Source organism: Mauremys mutica, chromosome 1 (genome assembly GCF_020497125.1).
Source record: "Mauremys mutica isolate MM-2020 ecotype Southern chromosome 1, ASM2049712v1, whole genome shotgun sequence".
Classification (NCBI taxonomy): domain Eukaryota; kingdom Metazoa; phylum Chordata; order Testudines; family Geoemydidae; genus Mauremys; species Mauremys mutica.
In genome coordinates this window covers 355,056,359-355,078,969 of record NC_059072.1, presented here as the reverse complement: position 1 = coordinate 355,078,969, position 22,611 = coordinate 355,056,359, and the positions used below count along the sequence as shown (strand labels likewise).

The following is a 22,611-nucleotide window of genomic DNA, read 5'->3' as shown; positions in this document are numbered from 1 at the left end:
AAATGCCAGAGGTGCAAGTCTTTCTTGTTAGTGACAATCTACAACCGATAAATGTAATTTAAAGCATTTGAACACTGATCTACAGCCTGCCTCAGAACATCTGCTTTTTTTTTTTAAACAAAAGCAGTTGGCCCCGATGGAAACATCTTTTGTGCTCGTGGTCAATGTCAGCAAAGTGCAGAGGGTGACGTGCACACGTTGTTTGTTGCCCTTTTGCCAGTATGTGTGTGACACTTTGGGCATTCACCCAGACCAGTAGGGGTTGTGTCACCACCCGCCCTTTAACCCTGGATGCTTCTGTGCTGTGCAGCTTTGGCTCAGAGCCCTGACAGCCTGCTCCCAGCACGTTGACTTCACCCTGGCATCCACCAGCCTGGTTCCTCCATACAGAGTGACATCAACAGCCCCTTCAGTCCTGAGTCTCCCCAGAACCATCTCCTTTGCAATGCTCAGCCCCTCTCACTGTAGCACTCACAAAAACTTATGAAGTTTGCTGCTCCTTTTTAGGAGAGTTCACAGCATGAGGCTGTGAGTTTGGCCAATGATTTTACTCCTCAGTTTTAAACACAGCCCTGAGATGGTTTTGTCATAAAACAGGATTACGTTTATTAACACAGAACAGACATTTAAGTGATACCAAGTGGAAGGAATCGAGATAGAAATGTTTACAAACAAACCATAAAAAGTAGGCTGCTGAGACTAAAACCTCACTGAACAACCTAGAGTCATTTGTTCAAAGTAGTTTTCTCCCCACAGTTGTTCTTCCAGCATGGCTGGCCAGGTCTTAGCCAGGATCTAACACAGAGCTCAAAGCACTTGGTTTCTTTGTCTCTTCAGGTGAAGGATGCCAAATGGCTTTCTCTCTCTGCTCAGATCTTCAAAGTTTATCTGTTTTCAAGGGCTCAGCTTGCTGTGTCTACCAGGGAGTTGACACCATGTTAATTTTTGCAGTCTCCTCTCTCCCCCGCTGTGAGAGTTAAATGGCTGTCTCCCCCACTCCTTTGGTTGTGAGCTTTGTTTACCTTTTATGTAAATGTTCTTCCAGTGTCTCTTTGCTCAGTTTACATTTGAGACACATTCAAGCAGGCAGGACCACATTCCTTTGCCTAGGGCAGGATGACTTAAGCACTAATTGCCAAACACATTTTAAGGACATATTTCCAGCCCATGGATATAATTTTCTATATAGCACCCGTACATATACGACTACATAGTGTTAATCAGCAGTGTGTTACCAGTTTGTATATCATACCTTGCATGCAGGACTGTCTCTAGGCACCAGTAAACCAAGCATGTGCTTGGGAAGACACAATTCCAGGGGCGGCATTCCGGGTGTTTTTTTGTTTTTTTTTGCTTCGGCAGTTGCGCTCTCTGAGGTTTTTGCTTGCATGATACCTTTTAGATGCAGATTATGACAATGGTGAGTTGGGGTACACTGAGCTGGTCAGGCCAGCTGAGACTCACTGCTAGATACCAAGGAGCCCTTTGTCATCTGGCAATGGGGTACTCTGAGAATCACTGTAATTTGTCACGTTTCTCTCTGGCGCATGTGAAATGTCTTTAACAAGCTGCAATGAGCGCCAATAGCTTTATTAAACATGCTTCCGTAGCAGTGGATATAGCAAACATGTCGCCTCTTGTTCAACATCCTCCCCTTGGGGGCAGAGAGAGGAGCGAATGTGCAGTCCACCTTGGCTCTGACTTATGGGCACCATGTACCTTCGGTTTCACAGCTACACTGTCGACATCAGGAAGCAGCAGCTAAAAATCTCACTAGGCCACAGTGGAGCTAGTCCCATTTTTAGTTGAATGCTCTGTTAAAACCTGGTGCATCAATCATTATGACCTCTGCTCTGTACGATAACAAGGATGATCCTGCATTTATATAGGCCTTCCTTCTACATGGGTCCCAAATTATTACCTGGGTTTTTTTCAACTCAAAGCTCTTGGTAACTTTTACTCTATGCGAGGTGATGTCAGGAAATAAATCAGAGGAGACACGGCTGTCTGACCAATAGATGGCTGGCACAAACAGGACAACGCAAGAGTCTCACACATACAGCATGGGAAGAAACTGTCTAGGAAGGAGTACGGCAGAAAGGGATCTAGGGGTTATAGTGGACCACAAGCTAAATATGAGTCAATAGTGTGATTCTGTTGCAAAAAAAGCAAACATGATTCTCGGATGCATTAACAGGTGTGTTGTGAGCAAGACACGAGAAGTCATTCTTCCGCTCTACTCTGCGCTGGTTAGGCCTCAACTGGTGTATTGTGTCCAGTTCTGGGCACGACATTTCAAGAAAGATGTGGAGAAATTGGAGAGGGTCCAGAGAAGAGCAACAACAATGATTAAAGGTCCAGAGAACATGACCTATGAAGGAAGGCTGAAAGAATTGGGTTTGTTTAGTTTGGAAAAGAGAAGACTGAGAGGGGACATGATAGCAGTTTTCAGGTATCTAAAAGGGTGTCATAAGGAGGAGGGAGAAAACTTGTTCATTTTAGCCTCTAAGGATAGAACAATTAACAATGGGCTTAAACTGCAGCAAGGGAGGTTTAGATTGGACATTAGGAAAAAGTTCCTAACTGTCAGGGTGGTTAAACACTGGAATAAATTGCCTAGGGAGGTTGTGGAATCTCCATCTCTGGAGATATTTAAGAGTAGGTTAGATAAATGTCTATCAGGGATGGTCTAGACCAGGGGTCGGCAACCTTTCAGAAGTGGTGTGCCAAGTCTTCATTTATTCACTCTAATTTAAGGTTTCGCGTGCCGGTAATACATTTTAATGTTTTTAGAAGGTCTCTTTCTATAAGTCTATATTATATAACTAAACTATTGTATGTAAAGTAAACAAGGTTTTCAAAATGTTTAAGAAGCATAATTTAAAATTACATTAAAATGCTGATCTTACACCGCCAGCCTGCTCAGCTCGCTGCCAGCCTGGAGTTCTGTTCACCTAGGCCGGCAGTGGGCTGAGCAGGGCCTGCGGCCGGGACCCCAGACCTGGGTGGGGGGAATTCAGGGGTCAGGGCAGAGGGCTGGGGGTGTGTTGGGGTGGGAGGGTTAAGGGCTGGGGGGTATGGGGGCTGCAGGGCAGAATGCTGAGTGTGTGGGGGGGTCAGGGATGAGGGCTGGGGTGCTCGGCTCGTAGGGGTGCTCCCACCTCAGGGCAGGGGGCTGGAAGGGATGTGCCCTGTTCCACCCCCTTCCCCAAGGCTCAGTCCCTACCTCTCTCTGTCCCCTCTAGGGAGCTGCCTGCATGCTGCTGCTCTTCCCCCCTCCTCCTCGCTAGAGCCATCAGCTGATTGGCTCCGGGACGGAGAGGGGGCGGGGCAGGAAAGCATCACGCTGGGGGAAGAAGCGGGGGAGGGGGAAGCTTGGTTGCCGCAGAACCAAGCTTCTGCCTCCTGCCCCCGCAGGGGAGAGCGGTGGGCAGGGGGGCTGAGTGGGGCTGGGGGCCAGGACTGTGGCAGGCGGCTGCGTGCTGCTCAAAATCGGCTTGCGTGCCATGTTTGGCACGTGTGCTGCAGATTGCTGACCCCTGGTCTAGACAGTATTTGGTCCTGCCATGAGGGCAGAGGACTGGACTCGATGAATCCTAGAATCTATGAATCTATGAATCAAACACTTACACACGTCCGCAACAGGCTAGTAAAACACCCCCGACCCTCTATAATTACCAAAGCTGAGTGTGGCTCTTGAGTGACACAGAGGCAGCCCGTCTGCCAGTGGGGAACACAAGATGCATCCAGAGGGAGAGACCAGTCCTGAAGAGTCTCACCACCTCCAAACTTTTCCCCTTATTTTATACATTAGTCAAGCAAGAAGTTTTCTTCTGATTATTGATTAACCAGGCACATGCTGCTCTTCTAAAATGCATGTATCAGCAACTTCAACACAATTCTTATCATGGAGGATGCACGGTCAAACTGCCCTTTCTGTGGCACCAAAAACCCCCACCCCTCTTTCCTTGGTTAAGCTAAGCCTGCTGACTTGGCTGCTTTTAGCAATAAGCCATAGTGGTTTCAAGCACTTTACTGGTTTGCCAAAATCTCCCCATACAAAATCACTTTACAAACATCATTAATTCTACGGACTATGAGGCAGATCAGGGCGAGACTTCTGGAACCACCCTTTGCGGCCAGTAGCATCGTGATTGGTCAAACCCTGGTTTAGTGCATGTGAGCAAAACTTCCTCTAACCCTTTGCAACTAACAGCCTGGCAGTCACTTGTGACTGGGACTCGATCTCCTGTGGACCTAAGGCACTCAGGACAAGCTTGACTTAGAGATACCATGTGGGATGGGGCATCCAGGCCTCACACCGGCAAGGCTCCAGGAGGTTAATGAAGGCCTGTGGATCCAGCTGGCCCCACCCTGCTACACTTGTAGCAGATGTCAGGAGTGGAGAGGAGAGGTAAAAGGAGGAGACCAGCTGAGTTTGGGGCTGACCAGGAAGGGGAGCAGAACTCTGCTTCTCCCTTGGTGAGGGAAGCCTGCTTTCAGCCAAGTGTCTGTGACAGCTTACTGCCAAGATGAGCCTCCTAATGGATGGGAGAACTGGGCCCAGGAAGACTGGCTGCATGAAGACAAGCCCTGAGTAGAAAGGTGGGGTCCTGCTGAAGACGTCTCAGACAACCCTGGTTTTGAGTCATAACATTCCTTTATTTTTGGACTTCAGTACCCCAGAAGGGTGGGACTCAAATGTGCCTTAGCCGGAAGGCTAAAGCATCATTGCACCGGACCCTTGAGAGGTGACAGCCGACCATCGGAGACCCCACAACAAGGTTAGTAGGATCCCATTGGGCTACAAGGGGCACCACAGAGGTAGGCCCTGTCACGCAGTGATTTACAGTCTCCAGGCAAGACTCCTTCTAGAGGCTGTCCCCAGTCAAGATCACAGCTTGCTACATACTAACATCTGATGGAGTTGTTCCTTTAGCTGAAGTAATTGATATATGGGTGGTGCTGTGAGGGGAGTCTGCACAGCAGCTGTCTGTGCTGTACCTGTTTTGTGAACACACACGTCAGCCACAGGCTGTAAATCCAGTCCCTTTCACAAGCTCTACCTCCCTTCTCTGTTTGTGTAAAGGTCTATTTTAAAGAACGAACTCTTTGTAACAACAAGTCAATAGTGACTAAAAATAGAGAAACTGGAAAAAACTATATCCCATGCCCACAATCTGTTCTCTTCACTAGTAATATGTTGGTTATTTTTGTCCCTCTCTCAAAGGTGAGGCTTTGCATTCTCCCCCGCCCAAGCAGAGCTTTCTAATTTAATGTTTCACTGAGTTTGGGCTTAGTGAAAGCAAGCGATTAATGGCCATGGCTAGAAGCAGGCACAGTGGGAACAGGCAGACAAGTCTCTCAAAGTTACCCACTCCAACCGTGACAGCGGCCTTCAGCCCTGATCTGCGGGAGTCTTGTTCTCACCCCAGGCCTAAGCACAGACTGACAGCTGTGCTGCATCTGGTGCTTTTGTGATGTATTTATCTTTTATTCTTTTGGCTTAGACACAAGATGATACTCTAACCAAGAGGTGCCTGCATCCGTGCTGTGGGAACAGAGATGGAAATTAATATGAATAAATTCATGGCATTAGGCTGTATAACAAAAGATTTTACATTCCATCCAAAGTAAATGAATTGCCAACCCCCAGGCCCTATTAGTTGAGCTCCCCTCCGGCCCTGGGATAAGAGATCCCTCCATTCTGATTGACAGTCACCCATCATTGCCTGCTGGGCCCTCTCTGAAAAAAGGGAACTAAACCATTCCAAGCCAGGGATTGCAGATATGCTAGGAACACCTCATAGTCAATGGTGTCTAAGGCAGTTGACAGATTTAATATAATCAGAATGGATATCTTATTCTTATGTGTAAAGAAGTTCATTTGCAAACTGTGCTGGGATCTACCAACTTAAATTCATTTGTGATCTGATTCCTTAAGGTTCTGAGGGCCATCAGCTTCGGAGCTTCATTGGCTTCCCAAGGAGTTGAGGGTGTTTAGCCTCGAAAGATTGGGCCCCTTCATTGGAAGACCCTCCCCCCCAAAAAAATACCTCAAAACAAACAAACAAACAAAGAGCTCACCCCACTCAGGATAAAAAGAGACGTTCTAGACACGCCTGTTGGCCCCTGGACGAGTCTTTGTATAGACCTTTCAGACAGATTCATATAGTTTTGTAAAGCACATAACTAAAGTGAGGCCATAAAATAGATCAGAGATATAGGTTAACCAGATTAGATAGAAGTTAAAGGTCACACCGGCAACACAGAGGTATCATTAACACCAAGCCATCCATATCGCTTTAGTGCTCCCTGACTCAGTTACAGCATGCTGCTAAAGACACTGGTTCTTTTCTCAAGCTCTGAGAGCAAATTCTTCAGGATACAGAAACCTATCGGCCAGTCCTGTTACCATTGCAGTCAATAGCAAAACTCTCATTTCTCTTTAGTTTCTATTGCACTCAGAACAAGAGAAAACCTCCTTTCTGGACAGAGAAATGTTCTCATTCAAGAATATGTTGGGCTATTGAAAGTAGCTTCCAGTATTGATTTCCACCTCTTCACCAATAAGGTTCCAACTTTTATAGGACATAATTAACTATTCCGTTCTATATAGGTTTTATAACTGAACTCTTAACCAACCACCTGGAGATCCATCTGTGGTGTAGTGGAAACATGTTGAACTTGAAATGTTGTCCATAACACTGCGTGCTGGAGGCTGTAACTGGCATTAACAATGAGATAGGATCTTGCACATGCTTTTGAAAGTGAAAGATAGGACGCAATTAACTCACTTACTATGATTAAATATTTAACCACCGCCTTTTCATCTGAGCCACTCTGTTTCGTGTGTTTCATGTAGCAGATTGGATAAGTTTATTGCCTACTTGTAGGTATTTTACTATGTAATTAAAAAGAACCTGTAAGATGGGCACACATCTATTCTTTAATTGGTCCATGTTCTCAGAGTTCTGCATCAGTAACTACTGCAGGATTTGTCCCAGACTGTAAATAATAGAACATTTCTTATGGAGCTGTGATGTCAGAGAATGGGAGGGGAAGTGGGAAACTAGCATCTATCACTGAGGAGAGACTGGTCTCCTGTGGATACGAAGGATTCAGTTGGTCCTAGCAGTTTAACCATTGATCATCCCACTGAGGAGGAGGAATCTAAGGGAAGTTCTCCATGAATCCTCCCTCAGTGCTCTGCCCCAGATCTTCTCCCACAACTGTTTCTGCAGGAAGATTTAATTCAGGCAAATGGACACGTTTGATTTGATTTTTTTAACAAGCTGTTGATGAGATCTCTCATAAGAGATGAAACTATCCCAGGAATCAGAGTTTGTTTCAGGTGCCAAGGTGCATAAACATCTCAAACACACAATAGATGTGAAACAAAGGACTGAAAGCACAAAACCTGAGGAATCACTACACGAATGGGTGGGGAGGAGCCCTACACAGGGGCTCGCATGGCTGATAATAGAAATGTCTCTGAAAAAAGAATATTACTAGATGGCTTCTAAAAGTGAGGAGGGGCTGAACTGAGGCAGATGTCCAGGGGATGATGAGTGCCACACCCAGGAGCAACAGCAAAGTCTTGGCCACCCTCTGCTGTAAAGATCTGATGGTGATAGATCTGATGGTGATCACAGCTATCCAAGAATGCCCCAAGTCACCCTCGTGGAGTCCTTCAGTACAAAAGCTGAGGTCAGGAAGAGCGTGTTCCATAGGTGCCAACTCCGTGGGTGCTCCAGGGCTGGAGCACCCACGGGAAAAATAGTGGGTCCTCAGCACCCACTGGTGGCCCCACCGATCAGCTCCTCCCCTTCCCTCCCAGCACCTCCCGCCCTCCATGATCAGCTGTTCTGGAGGCGCTGGGGGAGCAGGGGGTGGAGTGAGGGCAGGGCACGCTCAGGGAAGGGAGCAGAACAAGACAGGAAGGGGCAGGGCGGGAAGAGGCAGCGTGCGGGTGGGAGGAGGTGGGGCGGGAGTGGGATTTGGGGGAAGGGGTGGAGCGGGGGCAGGGCCTGGGGTCAAGCACCTCCTGGGAAATGACAAAGTCAGCACCTGTGGCATGTTCTCTTCCTTACCGCTGTCTGCCACTGGTCAGGTAAAATAGTAATGAATTCTTTGCCTTCAGCGAGGTGGCAAAGTTTGCAGATGATACTAAACTGCTCAAGATAGTTAAGACCAAAGCAGACTGTGAAGAACTTCAAAATGATCTCACAAAACTAAGTGATTGGGCAACAAAATGGCAAATGAAATTTAATGTGGATAAATGTAAAGTAATGCACACTGGAAAAAATAACCCCAACTATACATACAATATGATGGGAGCTAATTTAGCTATAACTAATCAGGAAAAAGATCTTGGCGTCATCGTGGACAGTTCTCTGAAGATGTCCACGCAGTGTGCAGAGGCGGTCAAAAAAGCAAACAGGATGTTAGGAATCATTAAAAAGGGGAGAGAGAATAAGACTGAGAATATATTATTGCCTTTATATAAATCCATGGTACGCCCACATCTCAAATACTGTATACAGATGTGGTCTCCTCACCTCTAAAAAGATATACTGGCACTAGAAAAGGTTCAGAAAAGGGCAACTAAAATGATAAGGGGTTTGGAGAGGGTCCCATATGACGAAAGATTAAAGAGGCTAGGACTCTTCAGCTTGGAAAAGAGGAGACTAAGGGGGGATATGATAGAGGTATATAAAATCATGAGTGATATGGAGAAAGTGGCTAAGGAAAAGTTATTTACTTATTCCCATAATACAAGAACTAGGGGTCACCATGTGAAATTAATAGGCAGCAGGTCTAAAACAAATAAAAGGAAGTTCTTCTTCATGCAGCGCACAGTCAACTTGTGGAACTCCTTACCTGAAGAGGTTGTGAAGGCTAGGACTATAACAGCGTTTAAAAGAGAACTGGATAAATTCATGGTGGTTAAGTCCATAAATGGCTATTAGCCAGGACGGGTAAGGAATGGTGTCCCTAGCCTCTGTTTGTCAGAGGATGGAGATGGATGGCAGGAGAGAGATCACTTGATCATTGCCTGTTAGGTTCTCTCCCTCTGGGGCACCTGGCATTGGTCTCTATCGGTAGACAGATACTGGGCTAAATGGACCTTTGGTCTGACCCGGTACGGCCGTTCTTATGTTCTTATCAGAAGCTAGTTACTGCTGGAGGCTGAATATGTGACTAAATAGACCCATGGTTTGATTTAGCAGGGCAAATCCTAGGTTCTTATCTACATCTGTGCCTCCACTTACAGCTGGCTGCAGTGCCTTGTATTTCCAATGGCTTCCCCCATCTCAGCATCTTCTTTGCTCTCTTTTCAGAATTATACAAACTGCAGGTGCATCTCTGCAAACGGGGCTGAAGGATCCGCCTCCCCTGGGACCTGTGGCACAAATTGCTCCCACCTCCTCTTACCCTTTGTTGTACTTTCCTGCCTGGCTGGAATCCTGGCAAGCACTTCACACACACCATCCTTCATGCTCATCCTGAGGTAATGTAGGTGGGATTGTCACAACTCTCATACCATGGGCTCTATCCGGCATCTCCCCTCCTCTGGAGAATACTCTGGAGCTGGGATGAGGAGGCCAAATTTTGAAAACCCAAAACCATCGGTGGCTCAGATCTGGGAGCTATTTTATCCAAACCACAAACGTTCAGGGAGTGGCAGGCATGAGGGTTAAATTCAGAGCTCCCATCTTGGCACATCTCTATGATATGTATCCACATTTAACCATATATGTTGTTATTTATATGTGGCCATGCCTAGAGGTCCCAGTCAGGGGTCATGGCCCAGCCTGCTAGGCCCTGTACAAGTGAGGAAATGGAGCCCAGAGGGCTCACAGTCTAGGGTTATGACAAGACACTGCAGGTGGATAAGCAGACAAACAGGGACAGGGTGGGTGATAAGGTAACAACAGAGCTGGGCCTGATTTACATATGGGCCTGATTCTGATCCCCAATTGAATTTACAGCAGTGTAACCGCACTGGGGCTCACTCCCGCTGCCTTGCACCTGATTTACCCTAGTGCAAAATAAGGGTAAAAGTGGGTGTAAAGTGCTACCAGATCAGCGTGACAGCATTTCCCACATGCACTGTGCCCAGGTGTTAGTGAAGGCAGTGGAGGATCAGGCCCACTGACTTCACTGGCGTTATTGCTGATGCCATCCCGGTCTTACGTCTTGCCATCCATCATCTGTAGCTATCCTTATGTAAATCTGCCTTTCTCCTTGTTTCTCTCTGTCTGTCTTAAAGTGTCTCCGTCTTTACACTATAGCAAATCACCAAGACAGAAGGGCAGGTAAGTATGCCGTGTAGTTCCACCTTCGGGGCTTGGCCTGCTAGCTCAGTCTGCTAGCCTAGCAGGTCATGTGTCTGAGCCTCAAATAGTGCTAGAAACGAAGAGCTGCTTTACATTGAAGTATCAGAGCAGGAGAAATCATTGGGACTGATGTTTGCCTCACACAGACCCTTATGACAGGCTGTGCCTTGTGTTAGGAGTTCAGGCAGAGCACCTCTTACAGCAGGTTTCAGGTGCTCTTTGACTACACAGGCTCTTCCCATCTCTTTAACCGAAGCAGCTAAATCCCTTGCAGAGTTGAAGAACAAGTTGACAACACTAGCCACTGTGACGTGTACTGCGGGGGCACTTTTCGGTACTGAGCAGCTGTTAATATTTCAACACATTAACCTCCCAGGGACTGGGACATTCTTGGCTGCTTCTGGTTACTCTGTCATAGCCCATGAAAGTTGGGCTGCTCAGACTTTGTGACACCAGGGGCTATACTGGCAACTTGCTGGGAGCCAGAGGCCTGTACCTCACTCCCCTATAGATTTACAATAAAAAACAAATGGACGCCTCCATCATTTCAGCTTATAGTCTCATTCCTCAAAGGTTCCGAGGATTTTAGGCCCAGAAGTGACCATTATGATCATCTGGTCTGATTCCCTGCATAACATTGGCCACAGAATTTCACCCACTGATCCCTGCAGGGGAGGGAATTATTCTCCTCAGAAACTGCTTGTTGTTGGAATTCACTTAGGGCCAGCTCCAGCTCTCAATGAATTCAATGAGTCTTTTCGTTGGCTTAGTGGGAGCTGCACTGGGCCCTTATTGTTGGAGTGGAAGGACAGTCTTGTACTGTAATACAGGACTGGGCATCTGGGCCTTAGTTGTATTCACAGTCCTACCACAGTCTAACTGTATGACCCTGGCCACGTCAGTTAATTTCTCGTTGCCCAAGTTCTCCCATTTGTGCTACTTTCCTTCCGCACAGCTTCATCATCAGAGGTTCTATAGAAATGCAATGTATCATATGTATCATTTTTACTCCCCAGCAAGAGCCAGCTGCAGCTGACTGGCTTTGTCTGAATTTTTTTTATCAGTGAAATCTCTCCCATGACCTTGTGGTGACTCAGCCTCAGTTCAGTTTGCACAGTGGAAGAATGTTATTAGAATCATTGAAGTGTTGGACTGGAAGGGACCTCAATAGGACATTAGTCCAGTCCGCTGCACTCAAGGCAGGACTAATTATCTAGACCATCCCCGACAGGTGTTTGTCTAACCTGTTCTTAAAACCCTCCAATGATGGAGATTCCACAACCTCTGTAGGCAATTTATTCCAGTGCTTAACCACTCTGACAGTTAGGAAGCTTTTCCTTATGTCCAACCTAAACCACCTTTGCTGCAATTTAAGCACATTGCTTCTTGTCCTATCCTCAGAGGTTAAGGAGAACAGTTTTTCACCTTCCTTCTTGTAACAACCTTTCCTGTACTTGAAAACTGTTATCATGTCCCCTCTCAGTCATCTTTTGTCCAGACTAAACAAATCCAGTTATTTCAATCTTTCCTCATAGGTCATGTTTTCTAGACCTTTAATCATTTTTGTTGCTTTCCTCTGGACTTTCTTCAATTTGTCCACATCTTTCCTAGAATGTGGGGTCCCGAACTGAACGCAATACTCCAGCTGAGGCCTTATCAGTGTGGAACAGAATGGAAGTTACTTCTCGTGTCTTGCTGACAACACTCCTGCTAATACATCCCAGAATGATGTTCGCTTTTTTTGCAACAATGTTACACTGTTGACTCATATTTTATCCAAACGTTTGTGGTTTGGATAAAATAACCCCCAGATCCCTTTCCACAGTACTCCTTTCTAGACAGTTATTTCCCTTTTTGTATGTGTGCAACTGATTTTTCCTTCCTAAGTGGAGTACTTTGCAGTTGTCCGTATTGAATTTCATCCTGTATACTTCAGACCATTTCTCCAGTTTGTCCAGATTATTTTGAATTTTAATCCTATCCTCCAAACTACTTGCAACCCCTCCCACCTTGGTATCATCCACAAACTTTGTAAGTGTACTCTCTATGCCACTATCTAAATCATTGATGAAGTTATTGAACAGAACCAGACCCACAACTGATCCATGTGGTACCCCATTTGATATGCCCTTCCAGTTTAACTGTGAACCAACTCTCTGAAAATGGGTTTATTTATTGTTATGTGTTGTTACATTTGAGCAGCCAAATACGTCCTAGGTGCCAAAATGAACATTGAAATATTTGGCCACCTGATACGTCAGGAGATGCCCAAAATCCTAGCCTTGTCCTCTGCTAATACAAAGTATGTTAAACAAATGAATACTAGGAAATAACATGTTTTGAAAACACATTACAGTAAAGAACAGTGAATTTTTGTAAAGAACATATTGTAATATTATAAAAGAATGGAGAGATTATGAGAGCTAACCAAAACATCATGGCTGTGATACATCTGATGGAGCAAATCTGCCCTCAGTTACACACATACAAGGTTTGCATGGATGTAACAAAGGCTATATTTGTTCCTATTTCTGTGTAGGGGGATGTACTAATTCCTCTTTTGTTTTTGCTTTTTAGGAGCGTTCAGCCTGAAGATAAGTCATTTGCTATTGGGATACAGTTCCTGCTGCTGAGAATTTTAGGTAAATTAAAATTTGTTATGTAGCATTGAAAAGTCATAAGATATTTTGAATTCACATGGATCAGATGGGACATTAATAGAGAAACTCAGGTGCTACAAAAGAAGGGTATTGTTGATTCAGTAGGTGTCACACTTTTTCTCATTTGTTGCTGAACCATTATTCCTAGCTATGGGGTGCTGTGTTGCTGGTTGAAGTGCCTTTTAGATAAGCAGTAAAACCAAAGTCCTGATCATCTGTAGTCATTAAAAATCCCACAGCACTTTCTTCAAGAGATGGCATGTTGGGCCCTGGATCCTGGCCAAATTTCAATCTGTGAATTGCATCTGAAGTTCCTCTGGCAATTTCCATTCTTCTTCCCTTACCTTCCTAGTAACACTACTGTTGTGTATTCCTGGCACAGACTGACTGTCCCATTTCATCCCAGCATGGGATGGGAAAGAGACCTTTATACATAGCTTCTCTAAAGCACTTTGGGATCTTTCTCAAGAAATGACAGTGTCTAGGGGAAAATTATTCTTATTTGTGTCTTTGTTTGAATCATAGACTCATAGAAGATGAGGGTTTGAAGAGACCTCAGGAGGTCATCTAGTCCAGCCCCCTGCTCAAAGCAGGACCAACCGCAACTAAATCATCCCAGCCAGGGCTTTGTCAAACCGGGCCTTAAAAACCTCTAATGATGAAGATTCCACCCATTCCAGTGCTTCACCACCCTCCTAGTGAAAGAGTTTTTTCTAATACCCAACCTAGACCTCCCCCACTGCAACTTGAAACTGTTGCTCTTTGTTCTGTCATCTGCCACCACTAAGAACAGCCGAGCTCCATCCTCTTTGGAACCCCCCTTTATGTAGTTGAAGGCTGCAATTTTTCCACATCCTTTCTGTAGCGGTGGGGCCAAAACTGAATGCAATACTGCAGATGTGGCCTCACCAGTGCCGAATAGAGGGGAATAATCACTTCCGTTGATCTGCTGGCAATACTCCTATTAATACAGTCCAATATGCAGTTAGGGAAACAAGGGTACACTGTTGATTCATATCCAGCTTCTCGTTCACTGTAATCCCCAGGTCCTTTTCTGCAGAACTGTTGCTTAGCCAGTTGGTCCCTAGTCTGTAGCAGTGCATGGGATTCTTCTGTCCTAAGTGCAGGCCTCTGTACTTGTCCTTGTTGAACCTCATCAGATTTCTTTTGGCCCAATCCTCCAATTTCTCTACGTCACCTACCCTCCAGCATATCTACCTCTCTCCCCAGCTTAGTGTCATCTGCAAACTTGCTGAACATCCATCCCATCATCCAGATCATTAATGAAGATGTTGAACAAAACTGGCCCCAGGACTGACCCCTGGAGCACTCTGCTTGATACCAGCTGCCAACTAGACATCGAGCTTTTGATCATTACACATTGAGCCCGATGATCTAGCCAGCTTTCTATCCACCTTATAGTCTATTCATCCAATCCATATTTCTTTAACTTGCTGGAAAGAATACTGTGGGAGACTGTATGAAAAGCTTTGCTAAAGTCAAGGTGGATGATCTCCACCACTTTCCCCATATCCACAGAGCTAGTTGTCTCATCATAGAAGGCAATCAGGTTGGTCAGGCATGACTTGCCCTTGGTGAATCCATGTTGACTGTTCCTGATCACTTTCCTCTCCTCCAAGTGCTTCAAAATGGTTTTCTTGAGGACCCGCTCCATGATTTTTCTGGGGACTGAGGTTAGGCTGACCAGTCTGTAGTTCCCTGGATTCTCCTTCCCTTTTTTGAAGATGGGCACCATATTTGCCTATTTCCAATCATCCAGGACCTCCCCCAATTGACATGAGTTTTCAAAGATAATGGCCAATCTCTCTGAAATCACATCGGTCAACTCCATCAGCACCCTCAGATGCATTGCATCTGGCCCCATGGACTTGTGCATGTCCAGTTTTTCTAAAAATAGTCCTTAACCTGTTCTTTCACCACTGAGGGCTGCTCACCTCCTCCCCATACTGTGCTGCCCAGTGCAGCAGTCTGGGAGATGACCTTGTCTGTGAAGACCAAAGCAAAAAAAGCAGAGTACTTCAGCTTTGTCCACATCATCTGTCACTAGGTTGCCTGTGCCATTCAGTAAGGGTCCCACACTTTCCCTGACCTTTTTCTTGTTGCTAACATACCTGTAGAAACCCTTCTTGTTACCCTTCACATTCCTTGCTAGCTGCAACTCCAACTGTGCTTTGGCCTTCCTGATTACACCCCTGCATGCTCGAGCTATATTTTTATACTCCTCCCTAGTCATCTGCCCAAGTTTCCACTTCTTGTAAGTTTCTTTTTTGTGTTTAAGATCAGCAAGGATTTCACTGTTAAGCCAAGCTGGTCGCCTGCCATATTTACTATTTTTCCTACACATCGGGATGGTTTTTTCCTGCAACCTCAATAAGGATTTTTTAAAATACAGCCAGCTCTCCTGGACTCTTTTCCCCTCATATTAGCCTCCCAGGGGATCCTGCCCATCAGTTCTCTGAGGGAGTCGAAGTCTGCTTTTCTGAAGTCCAAGGTCTGTATTCTGCTGCTCTCCTTTCTTCCTTTTGTCAGGATCCTGAACTCGACCATCTCATGAGGTACATGTCAGAATGGCTCAAAATAGCGTTCAATTCAAATAATTGTTTTTCTTATGGCAGAAATTAATTTTCACCTGGCAAACACTGCTATGTGTCCCAGAAGTCCTAACAATGCACATTTTCACACAATACAGAATGGAGAGGAAGACGTGAGCCTGCAATGGCAATAATACCTGGATTGTGTGAATGTCCCTTATATAAAAACAACAGATAAAAAACCCATCACATCTGGTCCAACCCCAGCCAATGCAGGATTGTTCCTTAAAGCGGTATTTATCAAGCCTGTAGCTGCCTATAACATCACGGTTTTAGCTATTTTGCAAACCATGGCTGTTCCGCAAGGACAGACCAGATGGGATTAAGTCTGGCCTGGTAGAACTGCAGGTTTGGGGCCTTGATGTCTCATTCCATTCTCAGCTATAGTAACTTTTAGGCAGAAAGTACCTGAACAGCTACTCCAGGCGTGGGAGGATGTTTCTGCTAACTGGTTAAGGCATTTTCTAGTGTCTGGCCCATAGACAACTTGTGCCTGCTGGTACTGGGGGGACACAATGTAAAGGGAGGGACGGACATGAGACCGCCCCATATGTTGCCTCTGGGAGGAACTTCCAGCCCCACTTCCCTGGGACAAGACAGCCAATTCCAAGAGCTCCTGGGAGGCTAGGGGGCCACAGGAGTGGGGACCACATGTCCCTGGGCCTGGCTGAGGGCCCAGGGAGACTCAAAGCACCAGTGTCTCCCTCGAGCTTGTGGACACCTCAGCAGGGGAGGCACAGGCAATGCCCCTACCTCCAGCTGAGCAGAGGCCAGGGAACCGCCTCCTGGCACCAGCTCCAGTGACCACCCGCCTTGCGCCCAGCCCAGGACTGCCATGTTCTCCTCACTTCACCAGAGTGATCTGCCGGGGACAAGGGGGCGGGGCTCTGTCCTTCTCCCACTGTGCCTCCCTCCGGCACATTTCCAGCTCACTCACCCACTCTCCCTGGCAGCCAGGCCTGGGCAGGAAACAGAGGGGGCGAGACAGAGCCACTTCTCATGCCAGCTCATGGTGCTGCTCCAGGTCGCTGCCTCTGTGCAGCGCAGCAGCTGCCTGAGAGAGATCCTAGCTGGGGAGGTGGCAGCAGTGGCCCGCCCACCTCTGCTCCCTACCCGGGCCCAATTGCTAGGGTCCGGGGCCAAGCGAGCCAGAAACATGCCATGGGGGGGGGCTCCGGCTCACTCGGCCCCTGTCCCCAGCAGTGGAGCCTGGGCAAGGAGCAGAGGGGGCAGGCCACCACCGCCTCTCCAGCAGGGTTCTTGCAGGCAGCCGCTGTGCTGCACAGAGCAGCGACCTGGAGCGGCCACCCTCAGCCGGCATGAGAAGCAGCTCCATTCACCCCTTCCACTCCCCACCCAGGCCCAGCTGCCAGGCACAGGGGCTGAACATGCCAGGGGGCAAGTGCATCAGGAGAAGGACAGAGCCTCTCTCCTTCCCTTCCTCCAGGCAGGCCAAGCAGAAATCGGGGGTGAGGGGGGCACTTGACCCGCATGCTCCCCCATGTGTTGCCTATGCCAGGAAGACACCAGCCAGGCCACCCGCCATTCTGAAATCCGTTTAATGCGGTTTTGAAAAACGGTATGATGGGGTCTGCCCTAACAGAAAGAAATGCTTCTCATTTGACAAACCAAGTGCCCTGTGCTTGTTTTCCAGCCTGGATGCCCGGACCGGTGCTTTATGGCAGTGCCATCGACACAACCTGCATCCTGTGGGAAAAGAAGTGCAAGAAGAACGCAGCTTGCAGATACTATGACAACGATCTCTTCAGACAAAGGTACGGCCCTGTGAGGCGCCATCGGATACCGCTTGTCCTGAGGGTTTGGCTACATTACAGGGGCTACAGTGGCAGAGCTACGGCCCCATAGCTCTGCCACTGTAACCCTGAAGCGTAGACACACACTACAGCAACGGAAGGGTTTTTTCCACCACAGTAGTAACTCTGCCTCCCCAAGCAGTGGTAGCTAGGCAACGGAAGCATTCTTCCATTGATCTACCCGTGTCTACACTGGGGGTTTCGGTCGGTGTAGCTATGGCGCTCAGGCGTATGCATTTTTCACACACCCTGAGCACTGTTACTGTGTCAACCTGACACCTCCTCATCAATTATTGGGGGTGGACCACATCCACTCTGACTAAATTGGCCTTCTGCATTGGTTCTCCACTTGAAACATAACTCCCTTCTCTTCATGTGCCAATATATATTTATGCCTGTATCTGTAATTTTCACTCCATGCATCTGAAGAAGTGGGGTTTTTTACCTACGAAAGCTTATGCCCAAATAAATCGGTTAGTCTTTAAGGTGCTGCCGGACTCCTCATTGTTTTTGTAGCTTTTAAGTGTAGACCAGGCCATATTTCTTACCGTACACTAGTGACGTCTTTAAAAGAAAATTGAGGAATCTGCTCAGAAAACAAGGCGATGAACATGGGACGGATGGATGGATGAATGGACTGGAAAGTGGCATCATGAGATTTGCTAGGCAGACTTCCTATTCTGCTACAGTGATGTGCAGTTAATATCTCATTGAAGAGCTGTCACAGAAACATCCCCACTTTTCCTGCCATAACCCCATGGACAGTGAGGTACATGTACTGGCAGAGATATGGGGTAAAGGGCTGGGCCATCTGGTGTTTTGTTTCCCCATTTAAATAAAGACACTTTCTCCAAATGCCAGGAGGCAGCACTGCCCAGCAGACAGAGTTCTGCTTTGTATTTACTACCTGAAAAATGCTGTAAGTGTGGCCACCGTGCGCTGCTTGAAGTGGGGCAAAGGATTTTCATGGGGTTCTGGGGTATTCGCCACAGGACAGTTTATTGAAATTACCTCACACATGGGGCAATCCTCTGGCAAAAAACAAGTTCTTCTGTAGAATGTATATGAGCCCCTGGAGATCCCTCCTCTCTGTCAGGGATAATATAACAGTATCCAGAGGTGGAATGACTCCACCAGATGCAGGGAAGCCATCCCAAACCTCTCTACCAGTGACTGCACTGGCACTGCTCAGCTGAGGAAGGGCTACAGAATCATTAGGAGCTTGGAAGACATCTCTAGCTGATTGCTTACATTGAGTAGGATTTGCTATTGGCATGAGCAAGTGCTATTCAGCCTGGGTGCGGAGGCACATTCTGTTTTCTTTTCCAAACCTTTGCATCAGGAAAGCTATTACTGAGGTCAATATTCAGCCGACATTTTCTTTTGCCCCTGACACGTGCAGATTTCCTGCCCATTGATGGGTTATACTCGCCTTCCCTATTAATTGACTGACTGAAAAAGCTCTTGACATAAATTCCACGCTCATTTGATGCACGTCTTGAGGCTTGGTGGTTGATAGATGGTGTACCCTGAAACTTTGCACCTTACCTTATTACCTTGTCCTTTTGTGTTTCTGTACCTTAGATTCCTTGGGCTCCAGTTTTTCTTTGAAGTGGGAGCTTTTCTGTGCTTCGTGGCTGTGTTCATCATTCTCAGACGACAAGAGAGGGAAACCAGGAATGCCACAGAGCCAAAGACAATCCCAGAGAAGGAGAAGCTGGCAGAAAAGTCAAGCAAAAACCTAGACTCCAAAGTCTGACTCAGAGAACGTGAATCACATTCCATATCTGCTGCCCAGGGAAGCACGCGGATTGCATTTTACTGTTACTGTGAAGGATGGATGCTTGGGATGAGACTGAACAGGAGATAAGCTTATTTATTTCCTGTCTTTATCTTTGGCAGCTACAGCTTTTGTTCTTTCTTCTTCTTTTTTTATCTTCTAGTTTATATCTACCCATGCTTGAGTGGTGCCTCGTGAGCTTGTTTGATTGGGTTAATCCCTTTGGACATTGCAGCCTTGTAGAGTTATATCTTCCTAAGCATTCATTCAGCTGGCAATCTGGATGATGCCAGCACTCTAAGCACTAATACCTACAGCTGAATTGTTTTTATAAAGGTTTTTGTACAGTACACAAATGTTTCTATGTATCCAAGAACAGTATTCTGTACTTGGCCATAAACACCAATTATCACAGCACTAGGGTACCTTCTTCTCTTCTTGTTACATTATTAGATGGCCTCGGGACCTCTGAAAGCCTGGGCCTATTCACAATAACATGACTAGGAGTGATGCTGTATGGATGTAAGGGCTGGCTGACATACTGATGCTCTTGTGTTGGTTGAAAGAAAGGCTCCATATGCATGGGGTGACTAGCTAGTTGGGAGGGAGAAGAAGTGGTACTGGGAGGGAGAGGGTAGCAAGCTTGGACTGTAATGGGGTGTACCGGCCCTTTAAGCCTAAGGGGTCCAGAAAGCCTCATTCCGGGCATGTGGTTAAGAACATAAGAACATAAGAATGGCCGTACTGGGTCAGACCAAAGGTCCATCCAGCCCAGTATCCGGTCTACCAACAGTGGCCAATGCCAGGTGCCCCAGAGGGAGTGGACCTAAGAGGCAATGATCAAGTGATCTCTCTCCTGCCATTCATCACCACCCTCTGACAGACAGAGGCTAGAGACACCATTCCTTACCCATCCTGGCTAATAGCCATTAATGGGCTTAACCTCCATGAATTTATCCAGTTCTCTTTTAAACCCTGTTATAGTCCTAGCCTTCACAACCTCCTCAGGCACGGAGTTCCACAACTCCTTTGTTGGTTGTGAGCACAGGCTCAGAAACATGCTGAATCCAGTCAAGAGGAAGTAGTCCCAGGGAGTTAGTGGTGGGGTGGGAAGATCCCAGAATGCTGGCATTAAGGGCCCAGGATCAAGAGCCCTGTAGTATAGGGTGGGGCAGGGCTCCCCTCTCTCCTGGCCAATTGGGAAAAGCTTTCAGAAGCAGACTAGTATATATGCCTCCTTCCCCCTCAGACAGGGTGCTCATGGGCAGAGGAAGGGAGAGGGACTGAACCAGAAGGCTGGGCTTCCATTGGGCAGAATAAGAGCTCCGTGGAGGAGAGGAGCATTGGAGATGGGTATGAACTATGGGGTTACTATGATGAACCTTGCATTTGGGACACTGAGGCAAATGGCAACTCTGCTACATGGACCCTCAAAGGAACTGCAGAACCATCCCCGGCAAACAGGCTCTGAGTGGAAGGGTTGCAGCGTGCTGGGAGTGTTGCATCCCTCTGCAATAATGATTTGCTCTGTTACATCGTTAGCTGTCAAAGCACTTAGCAGAGGCACATGAGTATTACTGTCCCCATTTTACAGCTGAGGCGGAGTGGAGTCAAGGAACATGCCCAAGCTCACCAAGCCAGCCAGTGCCCTCAACAGGAGTAGACCCCAGCTCTGCTGAGCGCTAGATGTACCTGAAGCTAATCCACTAGGCACAGCTCCAAGCTGTCCCTATTGGGCCTCTTCAGTGGGGTAGAGAGATTAAAGGGTCAGATTCAGCTGTAACTTTGGGGTAAGGGTCAAATCTGTTTTATTTTAACTGTAACTAATTCACATCGCCACAGCAGTCTGCATTCTTTCCACCTCAGCAGACCTTCTGCCCATCATTGGCACATGGGTATTTCTGTGGCAATCGCTGGGAAACAGCCAGTTGTGCCTTCCATCTGTCCCCTCCACCCCTCCAGGTGGGCCCTGTGCAGCCTGAGGTGCAGAAAGAGCCGCTGCTTTAGCTGCAGAGTTAGCTAGAGCATTGTGTTCTGTGTGTTCGTCCCCTAGACCACGGTATTTCCCCTGGAATGTACGGCTAAGGCCCACAGTGCTGGGCTATGGTGCTGCAGACTTGGGTGGGCCTCCAAATTGTCTGCTTAGCCATTATACGTCTGGAAAACATCTTCTGGTGAGAGCCCAAAAAAGCTCAATCTATTTAGTCTATTGAAGAGAAGGTTAAGATGTGACTTGGTCATGGTCTGCAAGTACCTACATGGAGAAGAGATTTCTTACCGTAGATAGTTCTTTAACCTACCATAAAGAGGCATAACAAAAATCAATGGTGGAAAGCAAAAGCTAGACAAATTCATTCTACAGTTAAGGCCTGGGTTTTATTAAACAGTGAGGGTAATTAACCTTTGGAACAGCTTGTCAAGTGTTGTAGTGGATTCTCCGTTATTTGCAGTCTTCATGTCAAGACTGGTGTCTTTCTAAAGGAGGTGCTATAGCACAAACAAAAGTTATGGGCTTGAGGCAGAAATTATTGATTGAGATTCTCTAACCTGTGTTATGAAGGGGGTCAGACTAGATGAACATAGTGGGCCTGTCTGGTCTTAAAATGTAAGACTTAATTAAGTTTGGTTGCACCCTTACCACATCCTTTTGAGAAGGAGAAGGGGCGCTCCTTGACGAAGTCTATGAATGATTTTCAGCTCTACAAGCAATTCCTTGCCTCCCAGTGAGCACAGTTTTGCCTGAAAACATTCAGCAGCACGATTAAAAACCTAACAAACTACTGAGAACTCAAATTGTGCTTACTGGCAGGAAACACTTTATAATCATGGACTGTAGAGAGATGAACTGCCTGGAATATCACTATGCTTGGAATCCCGAGTGAGATTAGTGAGGTACTCGCCCAGAGGTGAAAGATGTAAGGCCTGGTCCTGCAAACTCTTCCATACTTCAGTAGTTCAAATGCAGGAAGGAATGAGTCAGGTTTGCAATATCAAGCTCCTTAATAATAAATGATATCTATTAGTAGTATTTATTAATACTGATATTTCCACTCCTATAAGACCCTTTACAAGAGGATCTCAAAGCACTTTTTGGAAGTTAATTAAATATGGCTTGCAACACCTCTCCCAGGAAGTATTTCTGCCTTATTTTAAACATGGAATAATTGAAGTCCAGGGACATTAACAGACAGGTCCAAGCAAAAACAAATGAGTCAGTATCAGAGCCAGGAACTGATCTCAAGGGTCTTGGTGCACTGGCTGCTCTTCTAACCACTGGACTGCTTCGACTTAAGACGTTACCAGAAATGTTGCTTAAAAATACATTCTCATAGTCACCTGTATAATGATGAATTTGGATGTTACACTGGGTCTCTGGGCAGAGACCTTGTCGACTCTATATTC

General features: G+C 46.7%; 1 protein-coding gene across 7 annotated transcripts in view; it reads left to right on the top strand.

Moving 5' to 3' along the window:
* Positions 1-19,626, top strand: part of SLCO2B1 (solute carrier organic anion transporter family member 2B1) — a 186,507-nt gene extending 166,881 nt beyond the window's left edge. For all 7 annotated transcript variants that reach the window (XM_045022735.1, XM_045022742.1, XM_045022729.1 and 4 more), the window contains 4 exons: positions 9,345-9,514; positions 12,921-12,985; positions 17,270-17,390; positions 19,014-19,626. In XM_045022735.1, coding sequence (XP_044878670.1) covers positions 9,345-9,514; positions 12,921-12,985; positions 17,270-17,390; positions 19,014-19,188 — 531 coding nt within the window. In that variant the 3' untranslated portion in view covers positions 19,189-19,626. The remainder of the gene's footprint in view (positions 1-9,344; positions 9,515-12,920; positions 12,986-17,269; positions 17,391-19,013) is intronic.
* The last annotated feature ends 2,985 nt before the right edge of the window (positions 19,627-22,611 follow it).